Below are 14,771 nucleotides of genomic sequence, written 5' to 3'. Positions count from 1 at the left end.
TTCCCTATTTAAGACGGCTTCAGTCTACTGCTAGCACTTTGACGTTAAGGCAAAACTTAGTGACAATTTCTCGTTCACGAATGGCGGAAAGTGTAACGGGTTTTTACTCAGGAGAAAGGAAAATAAAGATTACAATGATTAATTGATAACCGATTACCAAGTACAAAAAATACATGATCTTCCATGCAAAAGCCAAGCCCAAGATACGAAATATTTCTAAAGGATGTTTACAAAGAAAGAATATTACGATATATTTCTGAAGGATATTTAAAAAGGAGAAATAGAAAACAGAGGCAACAGCAATCGAAGCCAAGAAGCGAAAAGGGGGATCAGGAATGGCCTTGTGCCCTTGTCAAGTGTAACTATTTCTTGGATAGAAAAAATTACTTGTATCGTAACCTGGACTTGGAGAACTCAATGGCCTGCATCTCTCTCCCAAGAGAATCCTCTTTTTGCATAGTTCTCTGTCTTCATCTTCAGCTCTCTGTTCAAACTGCTTTGGCGCTTTCTTTATAATCAGGCACTTTATCATCTTCAACTTGAGGCGAAGGACCAGTATTTTAGAGGGAACCCTAACCAAGCGGCGTAAACTTGCCTTCCTCTTCACTTGTCCGAACTTGGTAACAACATTACTGCCATCACCATGCACACCACTACTAAATCTAGCCCTCATGAAATTGTTCCATCCTCTCTTCTTTTTCAGAAAGCTCATCAAAGGAAGATTCATTTTCACACGTTGCCTATCCTTTCTGTTCTGCTTTGCATCTCCTGCATGATCAGTCTCCTCCAGTGCAAGAAGCTGAGACAATGCAGCTTTTCCGTTCCCTGAGTCGCCAATAGGCTCCTTTTTTTTCTTCAGTTTGGAAGCATGCTTGCCACGCGGTGTTGTCTTGTTTCCAATGACACAAGAGAAGGCCGACCCTACTGATTTCCTTGAGAATTGAGTTCCACACGTAAACCTTGTACCCCCATCAGCACTAGCAGTGGCTTTGTTTTTGACAAGAAAGTGAAACTTTCTCTGCATTTTTGTTACCACCAGTGGCCTTGGGAATCTTAATCCTTAACTTCTTATGGATGGTCCTGCATGGAATGAAGTACAAGGTTGCAGTTACAGATTAAACTAGCCTAGAAGAAACAATTGGAGTTGAGCACAAAGAGTATGGGGTTAGTGGAGTGGGGACGTGCGTGCAGGGGAAACAATTTAAACATGCCATCTACAAAAAAAATTAAAAAAAAAAAAGTGATTATTTAATCAATAATATTTGAAAGCATGCTATATACTCCCTCCCATTATAATTGTAAGTTTTAGATTATTTTACACACATAAAAAAACTAATAAATGAATAAAAGAGATTAATAGTTTTATAAAATTAATGTTATGATCATTAATTTATTTTTAATTATGTGAAACCCTAATGTATGGACGGGGCCCATATAGATTCTACAGAGTGAGCCCGATTGCATAAACCCACACCGTGCGTGCGTCCCAGTGAGGAGTGTTTGGTTAAACCCTTGCATTGCAGTTGTTGCCGGAAATGAATTCTATGGCGGTGAGACTTGCGAAGCATCTCCGACTCTCTGCACTGACCTCATTTTCACTCGGTGTGTTTCTTTCTTTTACTTTTCTTCGTAACCTTAAACATTAATTTATATGTGCTTCTGCAATAACAAATGCACATATGTCCTCGTTGCGTTTGATTCAATCAACTAAACTAAGCCCTTGTTCACTGAATATGCATGCTTTCTCTGGTCATGTTTTTCTTTTGTTCAAAGCGTCCAACGCTTGCTAGCAAATTTTCATGATACATGTATGTGTATGCATAGCAAGATGTATGCTGTCTAACTGTGATTTTGTTGGTGAATTAATCAGGTGGTGTGCCGAGAAGCGGAGCTTCATGGTACTCGACCTCCCTATCTGGAGGTGAAAATGATCACCCTTTACCTGATAATGATGCACCTAAGAAGGAAGCATTGGATGAAGAGTTTGATGATTTTCTTGGCGAAAAGCCTGAGTTACAGCTGCAAGGTGTGGATCCCAAGAAGGGTTGGGGATTTCGTGGCGTGCACAAGGTATATTAGATGTTGTTAATTGATGGATTATTACTATTATCTCTATGATGGTTTTTTGATATAGGAAACCTAATCTGTGAATTCAATTTATGTTGAGATAAATTGTATTTTCGTGTACCTTAATTCAGTGTATCAGGTTTTGCATTTTTGTTATGCTATGACCAAATACAAGTTTTTGCAATACAAGATTTTGAAAATAGAATTGATTCTAGACAATGGTCATGCTGGAGCCAATGTTGTCAATAACGGATCTTGGAAAATTGCAAAAGCTGAAAATCCACTATAGAATATAGCAGATAGCGTGGCGACCAAATAGCAGAAGCTGCTTAGCAGTTGAAATAGAATATATATAACAATTAAATATGTATAAAAAAAGTGGAATAATAAGAAGGTCGGGTCTAAGACAGATGCATGGATAAATAAGAAGGGAGAGTATTAAACAAAAGAAAGAAAAAAAGGTTGTTACCTGTAAAAAAACATAGGCACTGGACGAAGAAAAAGGCTGGAAAGTTTTGGTAGGAAAGGGTTGTTTACATGTTGACTAAGAATCAGAGGAAATGTTAAGAGGTTCTAGAATGGTCTGGAAAATTGAAAACTTACGTGAAGTAGAAGTCAAAATGCTACTGTTGGGCCTATTAGGTCAGAAAGAGGGATTGCTTAAACATATAGTGAATGTAGTTTACAGAACGAATCTAATAGCCTAAACTGGGATCATTGATTAACAAGCTAGCCATGCACGGTAAACTGTTTCAAAGACCCAAATAGCCAAAATAAATGATTTTAGTCCTTATAAAAGTTATAAAAAAATGGATTCCTCCTTTCACGCCTATGTCATGGCGAGGTACTAGAGAAGAAAAAACTGCAAAATCCGATAAAAAGTAAAAAGAATAGGGTAAAAAGAAAAAATTTGACTCTGATGTTTTAAAAACCAATAGAGTAAACTTTTAAAAACCCACGTGACTACTTCATGTGAGTTTTAACTTTTAACAAAGCTAAAAACCTCGTGAACTGCAAGCCCAAAACAACTCTGAATCCGCAGTCCCAAATTCGCAATCCGCACCTGACCTGGTTTCTGCTTTCAGAATGATGAACCCTAAACGTGTCATCGATGCAGTTTCTCACCGGATTCAACCTTGTTGGAAACCGACGACGCAAAAGCCGCGACGCAATGAGGTTCCGTGACGCGTAAGGTGCCAGGGATTGCAATTTTCATGGAGTCTGCAACGCGACGCCGTCGCGATTGCATTTTCCCTAAAACCCGCTACGCTATAGCATGATAGCAACGCGATAGCCGCCATTTGACAACACTGGCTGGAGCCTATAAAAAGACATTCTCACCATGCACAGACAGAGTTTGAGAGACTTTAAAACAGAAGAAATCTTAAGGAAAGAGATTTTATGTATGCTAATCTTCCTTAGCTTAAAATTTCAATTGATGAAATATTTGCTTGTCACTTGACAAATAATTTGACCGCAGCAGTCTTTCTAAGCAGGCAATTATTTGTGGAAAAGTTGGCCAAGCCCCTGTTCAAAAGATACTGAGGAATGGTAGAAATATAACCATCTTTACAGTTGGGACAGGGGGCATGTTTGACCAGAGAATTCAAGGACCAAAGGATTTGCCAAAACCTGCTCAATGGCATAGGATTGCTGTGCATAATGATATACTAGGGACCTATGCCGTACAGCAACTCTTTAAAAAGTAAGTATCTGTACAAGGGCATATTTTATTATTAGTGTAAATGTTCCAGACTCATGCTTGCAGCTTTAATGCAGCTCTTCAGTTTATGTTGAGGGTGACATTGAGACTAGAGTTTATAATGATAGCATCAACGGTAACGTTAAAAGCATTCCAGAGATATGTGTTCGCCGTGATGGTATGGCAACTTATATGCATTTTTTCTCATATAACACTTTTTTGTAAGACAAGCAAACATTAAGCTCTCCCTGTGGACATTGGACATTATATAGGTTCCTGTTATGCTACCATATTGTCTCACTAAGTTAGAACCCAATTGTGACTGGCTTCCCCATCATCAATGTTAATCTAATTGTTTTAGAACATTTGCTCCCTTATCTTAAACCTTAAGCTTATTTTTATTTTTAAAAGGGTCTGCTGCAAAGCTTGAGGTATATATACTAATTATGCTCCCTTATCTTAAACCTTAAGCTTATTTAGAATATTTGCTCCCTTATCTTAAACCTTAAGCTTATTTTTATTTTTAAAAGGGTCTGCTGCAAAGCTTGAGGTATATATACTAATTATGCTCCCTTATCTTAAACCTTAAGCTTATTTTTATTTTTAAAAGGATCTTGCAATAGAACTTCAGTTTTGAGAACCCAAATATGTATTCTTTGCATGGAAAGGCACATTTCATCTTGTTTTAAAGGAGACAGCAAGCAGTGCATTTCTCATTTTTACTTTCAGTGCTAACATGACATGTTACAACTTACATGAGTATGGACCACATTGGGGTTAAAGGATTCTGAACTCATTGAAATTGATAAAAATTCAATTTAGCTCATATTAGTTTTTTTTTTTTTAATTCTTAACTCTTCAAACTTGTAGCTTCCATATTGTTACTTTCTATGCCATCTTTTCAGGGAGAATTCGCCTCATCAAGAATGGGGAGAGCATTGATAAAACTTCCTTGGATGAATTGCGTAAGTTCTTTTAGTTATTGTTGCAAATAATGATATGTTTTATTAGTGGTTTTCACACACTTGATTATGGTTTGTTAAAAAGTTAATTATGTGGGTTTCAGCATTACTTTTAAGATCAAAGTTTGTTTATTGATTGGTATTATGCCTGACTATAATGCTGGCAGGAGAAGGGTTGTTTTAGGGAAAGTTGACCATCTAACGGAAGCATATACTTCTGAAAGAAACTTCGCCTTGTTGCTGCAGCATTTGTAATGAATACTTTGGTCCTCGATTTTATTGTTTCATGCATATTATTTAGCATTCTGATTTCAGTTTCCCATGGTTAATTTTATGGAAGAGAGGCAGAAGAACAAATTTGTCTTGTCGATTACTTGTTCTGTAGTTCTAAATTTATCATATCTTTCTTCTTAAAGTGTTGCTTATGTATGAAAGCATTTCCCTCTTAATAATCATTTCCAAAGTATTATGGGTGATTGATGGTCCGGAAGAATTAGAATTGAGGACCAATTGTCAGAGATCAACCAAATATTTTTTTAGTTACTTTATTTCTCACTTATTTTCAATCATCGTTTTTATTTTTATCCATCCTATTAATTTGTTCTATTAAGGTACCGAGATCACTGACAGTTTTTCATACACAAGCAGGAGCCATACCTTGCCAAGAAAAGGACCAACTTAGATAGTGCCAGAGCTTGGTAATTTTTTTTGGAAGGGCCAAACTAGCTAACGTTAATTATAATATATAAATTAAATGTGAAATTTTTTAAAAATATAATTTTGAATGGGTAACTTTAAACATTTCATAATATCACTCAAATATGATCTATTTTCTTAATTATTTTTTATGATATTAGAATATTTTTTTGTCTCCTTTATTAGTAAAACTCCTAAACATTTTGTAACAATTTTATATCCTTGTCTTCTACTAAATTGAAAAAATAAAAAAAAATAATCTGAATTTTTAATAAAAAAAATAAACAATAATTTTTACTTTTATACAAATCAAGAATTTGTATAAGAATCTTAAAAAAAGGTTTTTAATGATTTTTCAATGAATTTAAGGAAATAATCCATTTTTTGTCCAAATTATAGCAAAATTATCCAGAAAACTTTTGTACAAAAATTTGCAATAAAAATATAAAACTAATAGAAAAATCTACATGGAAATCTACAAGAAAAGTCATAAGTTTTTCAATAGTAGCTAGGATGAGGATATAAAAATCATAGAAAAATGAGTTGAAAAATGCAAAAAACATATATATATTTTTATAAAGAAACAGTTTTATATTATGAAAAACAATTAATTGACAAAGTATGTAACATATAAGAATTGCTATTAAATTAGCCATTGGAGCTGGTGTTATAAAACCAAAACTTAAACGTTCAAAGCCCTTTTTTTCTTGGCAAGAACATTTATGATAGACTACGTCTTTCTTATCTTGACAAAATTGGTGGAATGGCTATCCCAATGTCAAAGATATTCACGGTTTTCATTATCTTATCGATGGCTTCTCTTGATTTACATAAAAGTTTCAATCATAATCAATAAATGACTTAAAATATTATAACCCTTATCACATTGTAATAACTTTTAAAATAATTATCATTTTAATTATTTAATATAAAATTAATTATTATTTTTTACATATATCTCTTATTAATGAAGGGCGACAGATCAAAAAATTAATTTTATAAAATTATTAGTTTTTTAATTTATTTATTAATTTTTCTTGACCTATAAAAAAAATCTAGTATGAGAAAAATTCTTTATCCTCTAAAAAAATATTTTTTTTATTTTGATTCTTTATCTTTTACTTGTAACTAAGGACATTTTTAATAAATCTAGTACTATCATTACTGTTTATTTTGGTTTTTTATTTTTTAAAAAATAATTATGTCTTTTATCTCTTAAAGATGGATCAATGCCATCTTTTTGAAACAGTGATGGTTCTCAATTGAGACATTTGTCATCCCTTTTTTTATTTTTACTGATCCAAGACGTAACATTAATTTAATTAAATTTACTTGCATAAAAACTTTATCCAGCTGGGCGTATGTCATGTTATATTAACGAGAAAAAAACAAGAAAGTTTGGTAGGAGGCCCTGTTTGTAATTTTCTTCAGGCATTTAATGCTCTTTCCCTAAAGGCTTATATACAAAATTACATCCTGCACACTGATTTTAATTTTGGCCATTTGCTGCTCAGGTTTACCAAAGAAACTATTAGCTGAAATATATATACCGTCAGAAAATTCCATTAGTCAATTTTACCGAAATATCCTATTTAATTAATAATTAGCAAGTTACAAATTACCCGTTTGTAATTTGGCTCAAGGCCAATTACCGGCACTTTTCTCAATTATTTATTTATTTTTTATATATAAAAAAAGCTCATACTATTCGGGTGATTGGAGCATATCCTGTTGTCCAACACAATCACAACATAATGTGTTACTGTTTAAAAAAATCTATAAATGGTAACAATGAAAGTGTCAGTTAATTACAAGCCGTTAGTAATCAAACTACTAGAAGTTATCTTCTACACAACACAACATTGCTGTTCTATCAGTTAGTCCAACAGCTGAGCAGACGCCAAAAACAAACATGCAACAACCTCCAATAGACCTAATATGGCTATCTCAACCTCATTCTTAACACACCAATGACAATCACCACCCAAATGTAGAAGCAAGCATGCTCACACTGCTAGAGAAAAACTATACTAATATTTTACTATGTTGCTAGATTACTACTATATTATTATGCTGTCTCTGAGGGCCTGGTAGACCTTTTTCCTTCCATGGCATCTTTCTTCTTCTGACAGTTTGTGCAGAGGAACAGACCTTCCCATGGCTTAGATACTGGGGGAAAAAAAGACCCAGTGTTCATTGATACACTATCCACAGAGGGCTGATCTGCTTGGCAAACTGCACAGCGGAAAATCCCAGGATTCGAATTAGACGGAAAATCCTTGCCTAACCTGCATTTTTTATGTCCGGAAATTTAAGAATCACACATAATGTTATTGGGAAAAAGGATCATTTATTCTCACTTTCCACCATGTTGGTGATGAAGCAAAGCAACAATTAAACTTCAAATGGCATCCTGCAAATATAAATTTAGCAATTATAGTCTCAGTTACCTCTCTGTAAGCATTGCAGAACCCTCTTCAAATAATTCCTCCACAACACCAACAGCAGAAAGCTTATTGTTGCCTTTGTTTGTAGAGTTTGGAGATTTCTTTCCAAAGAGAAGGGAAGTTAGCACACTACGTTTCTTTCTTGGAATTGCTGGTAACATAGGATGATCTGAAGGAATAATATCTACAACAAGGCAAGTTGTATCATCCTTCAGCCCTCTTGACCTTAGAGCTTCCTGTTAAAAAATGGAAGAGAAAAACACAAAACATTGAGTAGAGAAGATAATGGAACATTCATTCCTGAAAAGATAGTAAGATTGGCCCAATTAACAATCACCTTAACCACCAGCTTTGCAGCAAGCTCTGCAGGTACACCCCGGCATGACTTGGCAGCCATATCAGAAGATAAAGCATCCCAAATACCATCAGAAGCTATAATAAGTCTTCCACCAGCATTTGATAGCTGGGGAACCAATAAGAGAAGGTCAGGAGTGCTGAAATTTAGTACTAAACACTTCCACATAATGGCCATCGATCAATAAACTAAGACTACAAAATGAAACTAGCTTACCTTCACTTGCTTGACATGTGGTATTGGGACAATAAATTCTCCCACGTCTGTGTCACCAATTGATCTAGAAAGGCACAATCCACCAGGCCAACAGCGAAGAGGCCCTACCTATAGATGTATTAAGGAACCAAAACAGGCTAGTGAAAAAGTCCTGATTAGAAAGGAATAGAAAGATTACATTGTACCTCATTGCCTCCAAATACATTGAGTCTTCCTACTTCACCACCACTGGCAGTAACGCGTTCCCTCTCTTCTGCATTTTCTTCCAATCTGTGATCAACTGTCAAGAGAGAAACAACACCTCCTTGAGTATCTAATATGCAACGGGAATCCCCAACAGATGCAACAGTAACAGTCCATCCATCAACCAGAACAAATGTAGCTGTTGTTCCTGAAGTTTCCCCTGCAGGCAAAATTATAAGGTCAAGAAAAGTGCATGTGGAGAACTCCAATAGGGATGCCAAGAAAACTCTGAATGTACCTTTTTTCTGAAACTCTATGTCAGTTTTTACAAAACCAACAACTAGAGCACGAGGCAGAGCTTGAAGCCACTCATCCCTACTGATATCTTGTGGTATTGCACTCAAAACATTACTTAGTATGCTTTCCTTCGCAAAAATAGCAGCAGATATACCATTGTGCCCATCAAAGATCTGCCAATCAAGAATTCCTTATGGATATCATAACCATTGTGGGAATAAATTGATGCTCCACTTGTTCACTGAGAAAATATAGGAGAAGAAAGAAAACATACACTTCAATTCTCATTTATTTACCAAACCTGAGAAACAAACATGTCTCCACTCTCCAGTGTACAGAACTGATTACCAATTCAGTCTTATCTTAGGCTATTTTCTCATCTCTTATTATTCTGATGTCTATCCCCAAACATTTCACTAAAAGCAAAAGGATGCTAATCATTTTAATACAATCATAAATGTAAACCAAGAACATAAATAATACCGCAAAGACAGAAAACAGTGTTGATGAATCCCCTGGAACTCTCTGGCAATCTGCTTTGATTAAAAAGTAATCTTCTCCTTTCTTTGCCAGGCCAGCCTGCCCATACTTCACAAAAGGCTTTTCGATTTTTCCATTCCGTAACTCCTGGCCAATCAGGGTTGCCAGGGGAACAGGAGGTTGCTTCATATTAGATAATTCAGTTCTGCTCATCTTTGTTTAAAATTAAACATCTCTGGAACCCTGTCAAAGAAATCCTAATAACAAATTCGAAAACAAAAATAAAAGCCTTAATAAGATTCATGTTCAATAATGAATAGAAATCCAAAAGACTCTCCACTGCCTCAAGCAGATCTACATGTTTAGGGTGTCAAAATTATTAGCAGCACAATTCAACACATAAGAGGTGACCATAGAGACATCAAACTCAATATACCATAACATGACACTGTTTACTTTCAAAGTAAGATGCCTTTAATTTGAATATCCCCTATTGAGTATGTACATGGAGCAAAAAATCTAGAAGTCTAGAACAGATAATAGATAATTTGCATTTTTCAATAAAATGGCAAAGCCTTACTTCAGAAAAGCCAAATAGACCAAAATTTCTTCGCATTTAACAATATCACAACAAAATGACTCTGTGAAATGAGTACATTAGAAATCAAATTCCCAACAAATTAACGATTACAATAACAGGCCCAACCCATGATTGTTTTAAGGAAAAAATAAATCTTATACAGTTGTCTCACAATTGGGTATCTGAGAAAATGCATAGCCAGCTAACTAGGATGGTGCATTTGAAAGAAACAAAGAGTGAAAAAGAAGATGAAATTGGAAAAGAGGGTGGACTCACAGGTGAAAAATGGAGATGGAAGATTCAGCATTTGGAGGAAAAGATCCTAAACCCTAATAGAACAGACTCAGAGAGAGGGAGTAGAGATCTTGCTCTGTTATTTGATTGGTAGAGAAATGTTCTAGACAGACAGAGGAAACGCGGAAAGAGAACCACTTCATAATGACGTTTTCATCCTCAACTTCAAATGCAATGCCGTATTACACCAATACCCTCCTACCCTTTTTTTTTACTCTCTTTTTCCATAATAATTTTTTTCATTAATAATTAATAATTACCTAAAATAAGTTTGAATTGATTATTAGTCTAAAATTTTAACCTATATAAAACACTGCATATTTTTTATCTGGAAATCAAAACCATATTTAAACAACTGAGTTAGATTTTCTTAGTATAAAATAATATATATATATATATATATATAAATCTAAAAATAAATTAAAGTAATTAAAACACAAAATTATTGCATTAAAAATGAATACAAAATAAAATAACAATATGTAAGTACTTTTGGAAATTATTTGTGATTTTTAAAATGAATACACGAGTTCATTTTTTTCCTAGAAAAACTGAATACACGAGCGCACTATTTTGTATAAGATGGTATTTGTGTAAATAACATTTCCTATATTTATCCATAAAAAAATCCTATATTTATTTTAGTAATTCTGAAAATATCGATTTAATTTTCCGATGTGTCCCTATCGTAATTTTTCTCAGCAAAGATTTGTAGCAAATCATCCTTTCCTTGTCATAATCGTTGCGAAAAAACGTCAACGCTCGTTCTTTAATCTCCTTGCTTCATTTAATTTTTAATTAAGAGGCAAAAAGTTTATCACCACTGAGTGAATTCTTCTCTGTTCTGATTTTTTTAATATGAAATTTATAGGGTCATTTATCTATACCTACGGATAGATAAAGAGAATATTTTTTTTTCTCCAGTTTTACATAAATATTTTTATTTTTTCAATTATTCTAAAATTTCTTATTATATCTTTCATGTTAAATTGTAATAAAATGATATAAATTAAAAAAATAAGTGAGCCGAAATCCAAAAAAAAAAAAAAACTTACATCACTTTCTTATATAATCATGCATAACTATTCATGATGTTTATTTTGAACTTGTAATCCCACAAATATAGGAAACTTTCAATTAATTACCTATCCAAACCATCATTAGTAGCGATTCCTTTATCTATCTCTTCTCTCTTAATATTTTCTTTCTACAAATTCTTTGAACCAAGACTCCCCTTTAAACCTGAAACTCCAAAAATCCATGCTACATTATTTTTTAGAGGAGAGTTTTGCTGCATATTCTTCGAATCTACTCAAAGATTATTTTTGTTTGCCATATGGGGTCTGTCATTATTTCTTCTTCACACACTCGAACTTCATTTGATCCAAATCTTTGGTTACGTAAGAGGCAAAGAAAAAATATTTGCATCTACTACCACAATTCTCGCAAAATAATAGCACATAAAAAAATATTATCGTGATTTAGTAGTGTCATATCAATTTTTCTTCCATTTTTCTTCTTCTTTCTCTTAGTTGTATAGAATTTTTCTATTTCTCTATTTTTTTTTTCTTTTCTTCTTTTTCATGTTTTATTCTTTTTCCAATTTTCCACACCGACCATTTTGTTCTCAGTGTATGCATTGATAGTTCAAAGCTTACTTGGCAATAAAAAATGAACTCTTATTAATTTTGTTTCAAATTATTTTTAATCTTTATTTTGCTTTTACACTTTTGTAATTTCTATTATTGTTGTTTCTCTTTTTTATTTTTTTTTCCTTTTTCTTCTTTCTCCTGAGTTTTTTTAAATACGTAATTAGCAGTTTTAATTTATTTTTAACTCTTCCTAAGGAAATGAGTATTGTGATTCGGAAGTGATATATTTCGTTGTTACCCCATATATCCAATAATATACAGTTACCCATAATTTATGCTTACCCAATTCAACTTTTTGTGATTTAATTTGTTATAAGGATTTTTTTTATTTTATCTTCTCAAAATATATTTGCTTTTAAAATTAAAAAAAACAGTTTTAATTAACAATAATTCTTTTTTTCTACTTTCTAAAATTTATTTTTCTATTATTTAACGACATCTTAATTTGTTTAATTTTTATTTTATATTTTTTTTTCACATTTAAAAAATGGTATACTGAAAGTAATATTTTGTAAATGCGTGGACTTTCACAGTGATTCAAAAGTGATATATTTCATTGTTACCCCATATCTCCAAGAACATACAGTTATCCATAATTTATGGTTACCAAATTCAACTTTTTGCTGTTTAATTTGTTAAAAGAATTTTCTTATTTTATCTTATCAGAATATATTTGCTTTTAAAATTAAAAAACAATTTTAATTAACAATAATTATTTTTTTCTGCTTTCTAAAATTTAATTTTTTCTTTTTTTAATGGCATCTTAATTTTTTAACTTGTATTTTATATATTTTCTTCTTATTTTAAAAAAATGGTATACTCAAAGTAATATTTTGTAAATCTGTGGACTTTCCTCAAACTATCATTTCTCTTAATTTATGTTATACTCTTTCTTTATTAATTTTTCTAAGAAATCTGATCATTTTTTTCATAAGGAATTATTCATATTTTTTTCTTAATTTTTTATATGTTGTTATTTCTCTCTCTTGATTGTTGATGCGCACTTATGTCTATCTCAAATTTATTTATTTTGTTACATATTAGTTTTTCTTCTCTTAATAAGAAAAATTAATTAAATGTATATATGACAATTAATGATTAATATATCAACAGCAATTTTTTACAAGGACAATTTTTTCCTTCATTTTTTCCTATTTTTGCTTCCATAAAATTTAGACAAGACTTCTGATAACATCAAATTTAGATGATTAATATTATGTTCCTTTTAAGATTTGTTAATTTAACAATTCATTTAACAATATGCAAAATTGAAGTCAACAATCAATAGAAGAACAACAACGAGAAACATGAAGACAAAACTATGGAAATAGAAGGAACAAAATGAACATGAAGCAAAGACACCATGAATTATCTAGAGGGCGAGCAAATTACCAACAAAGGAGAGAGAGAGGGAAATAAAGTGGACCAATCATGTAGTACTGAAATGTCAAATACTATATCAATTTTACCATTTCAATCTTTCACACAAATTCAAGATGAAGCATGACCAAATAATGCACATTTGTCAAATACTATGAGATTGACATTATGACAATTACCTTAGTCAACAAATTATCAACAATTTAATGCAGGTAACAAAAAAAATTTATATATGTTTGTTACTTTTATGTGTTTTCTATGATTATAAATGTCAATTCTTGGAAAATTCATGAAATATGTATTTAACTTTTATATTCAATAAACACTTTATTTTTTAGTTTATTGATTATTTTTTCTTATTTGTTAATATTTATACATATTAATAAATCATAAAAAATAATCAATTGTAATTACTGTATTCAATGTTGGAATTTATCTTTCGCGACATATTTTTAGTCATGGTCAATTATATGTTACTTTTTCAAGAGTTCTTTCTCAAGCTTCCACAAAAGTCCTTATGAAGTACAACTTGAAGGCAAGATAAAAACTTAAAAAAAAATTATTTACAAAGAAAATTTGTTATCTCGTCATTAGGTATTGTTAAATGCTTATATTTATTATTTTATTAATTATTATTATTATTGGAATAAATTAAGAAGCATTTGACTAGGAAAAACTAAATTTTACTTCTTTTTTGTTTTAAAGGTAACTTAAGATTCAAAGGGATCTTTGAGTTATAAGAAGAGTTAAAAAAAAAAAACATTTGAACATGCACTTTGACACACAGGTAAGTGATAAAAGATATACTTATTTGTGTTTTTTTTTTTCAAATTCTCAATAAAATTATTTATCATCTTTAGGAGGATGAACTTGAAAAACTATGAAAAATTTGAAAGGATGAATATTCACTCGGAATAATATACTCAATTGACAATAAGGTTAGATCTAATTTACTATTAACAATCTTCATATTATGTTATTTTCAATCAATCAACTCAATTTCTAATTTTTCTTTAACATAGGTTCATTGTCTAAAAATTTAATCTATTGAGTAGGGTTGTACGGTAACAACAAATAAAACTCAACTTTTAAACATGGTAAAAAAAAGAATTATTGTCTCAAAGAATAGAAAAATAATATATTAAGGCTATTTTAAAAATTATGGATTCTAATTTAATACATGCATACATTTTATTTCAAATTTCCTCAATTTTAATCAATTTTAACTCAATTTTTTTTATATATTAGGAGACTTGAAAATTCAATACAAAAGATACATGCCATATTAGTAACTTTCATGCAAAACAAAATGTATCAATTCTTGAGGTTGTAATTAGTTCTTTAATTAACTACTTTTAAATTACATGAATAATCCCTAACATATACATGACATTGTGGGATCTATTTTGTAGTTTTTCAAAAGGAAACAAACTTTGAATGATATGTTCTACAAATAATTA

The 14,771-nt window shown here is 31.7% G+C and overlaps 3 protein-coding genes across 4 annotated transcripts; 1 reads left to right on the top strand and 2 right to left on the bottom strand.

Annotated features, from left to right (window-relative positions):
- Positions 1-123: 123 nt before the first annotated feature.
- Positions 124-1,169, bottom strand: LOC121172881 (uncharacterized). Its single transcript, XM_041005753.1, has one exon. It carries the CDS (start codon positions 1,022-1,024, stop codon positions 353-355), a length of 672 nt encoding a protein of 223 aa, XP_040861687.1. The 5' UTR covers positions 1,025-1,169; the 3' UTR covers positions 124-352.
- Positions 929-5,186, top strand: LOC100792996 (single-stranded DNA-binding protein, mitochondrial). The gene is made up of 6 exons (XM_003536009.5): positions 929-1,602; positions 1,871-2,070; positions 3,564-3,772; positions 3,847-3,947; positions 4,675-4,734; positions 4,899-5,186. The coding sequence occupies exons 1-6, from the start codon at positions 1,536-1,538 to the stop codon at positions 4,913-4,915; spliced, it is 654 nt and encodes a 217-aa protein (XP_003536057.1). The 5' UTR covers positions 929-1,535; the 3' UTR covers positions 4,916-5,186.
- A 2,000-nt stretch (positions 5,187-7,186) lies between these two features.
- Positions 7,187-10,432, bottom strand: LOC100791944 (probable protein phosphatase 2C 5). Of its 2 annotated transcripts, none has more exons than XM_014763179.2 (8): positions 10,262-10,432; positions 9,409-9,662; positions 8,927-9,098; positions 8,631-8,848; positions 8,446-8,553; positions 8,212-8,337; positions 7,878-8,110; positions 7,187-7,715 (listed from the first exon to the last, which is right to left on the bottom strand). In XM_014763179.2, the coding sequence occupies exons 2-8, from the start codon at positions 9,616-9,618 to the stop codon at positions 7,496-7,498; spliced, it is 1,287 nt and encodes a 428-aa protein (XP_014618665.1). In that variant the 5' UTR covers positions 9,619-9,662; positions 10,262-10,432; the 3' UTR covers positions 7,187-7,495. The 2 variants fall into 2 exon arrangements, with proteins under 2 accessions (XP_014618665.1, XP_014618666.1); XM_014763180.3 differs by having other exon boundaries at positions 7,187-7,662; positions 10,262-10,429.
- Positions 10,433-14,771: the final 4,339 nt, after the last annotated feature.

This window comes from Glycine max, chromosome 10 (genome assembly GCF_000004515.6).
Source record: "Glycine max cultivar Williams 82 chromosome 10, Glycine_max_v4.0, whole genome shotgun sequence".
Classification (NCBI taxonomy): Eukaryota; Viridiplantae; Streptophyta; class Magnoliopsida; order Fabales; family Fabaceae; genus Glycine; species Glycine max.
This window is presented reverse-complemented; position numbering and strand designations above follow the sequence as displayed.

What these genes read in the sequence shown, in the direction of transcription:
- LOC100791944 (XM_014763179.2), bottom strand. Translation starts at nt 9,618, where the DNA reads ATGAGCAGAACTGAATTATCTAATATGAAGCAACCTCCTGTTCCCCTG. An exon ending in CATAGAGTTTCAGAAAAAAG is followed by an intron (nt 8,849 to 8,926) that starts GTACATTCAGAG and finishes TTTTGCCTGCAG; the next exon opens with GGGAAACTTCAGGAACAACA. An exon ending in CACATGTCAAGCAAGTGAAG is followed by an intron (nt 8,338 to 8,445) that starts GTAAGCTAGTTT and finishes TTGGTTCCCCAG; the next exon opens with CTATCAAATGCTGGTGGAAG.
- LOC100792996 (XM_003536009.5), top strand. Translation starts at nt 1,536, where the DNA reads ATGAATTCTATGGCGGTGAGACTTGCGAAGCATCTCCGACTCTCTGCA. An exon ending in ACTGACCTCATTTTCACTCG is followed by an intron (nt 1,603 to 1,870) that starts GTGTGTTTCTTT and finishes TGAATTAATCAG; the next exon opens with GTGGTGTGCCGAGAAGCGGA. An exon ending in GTACAGCAACTCTTTAAAAA is followed by an intron (nt 3,773 to 3,846) that starts GTAAGTATCTGT and finishes GCTTTAATGCAG; the next exon opens with CTCTTCAGTTTATGTTGAGG.
- LOC121172881 (XM_041005753.1), bottom strand. Translation starts at nt 1,024, where the DNA reads ATGCAGAGAAAGTTTCACTTTCTTGTCAAAAACAAAGCCACTGCTAGT.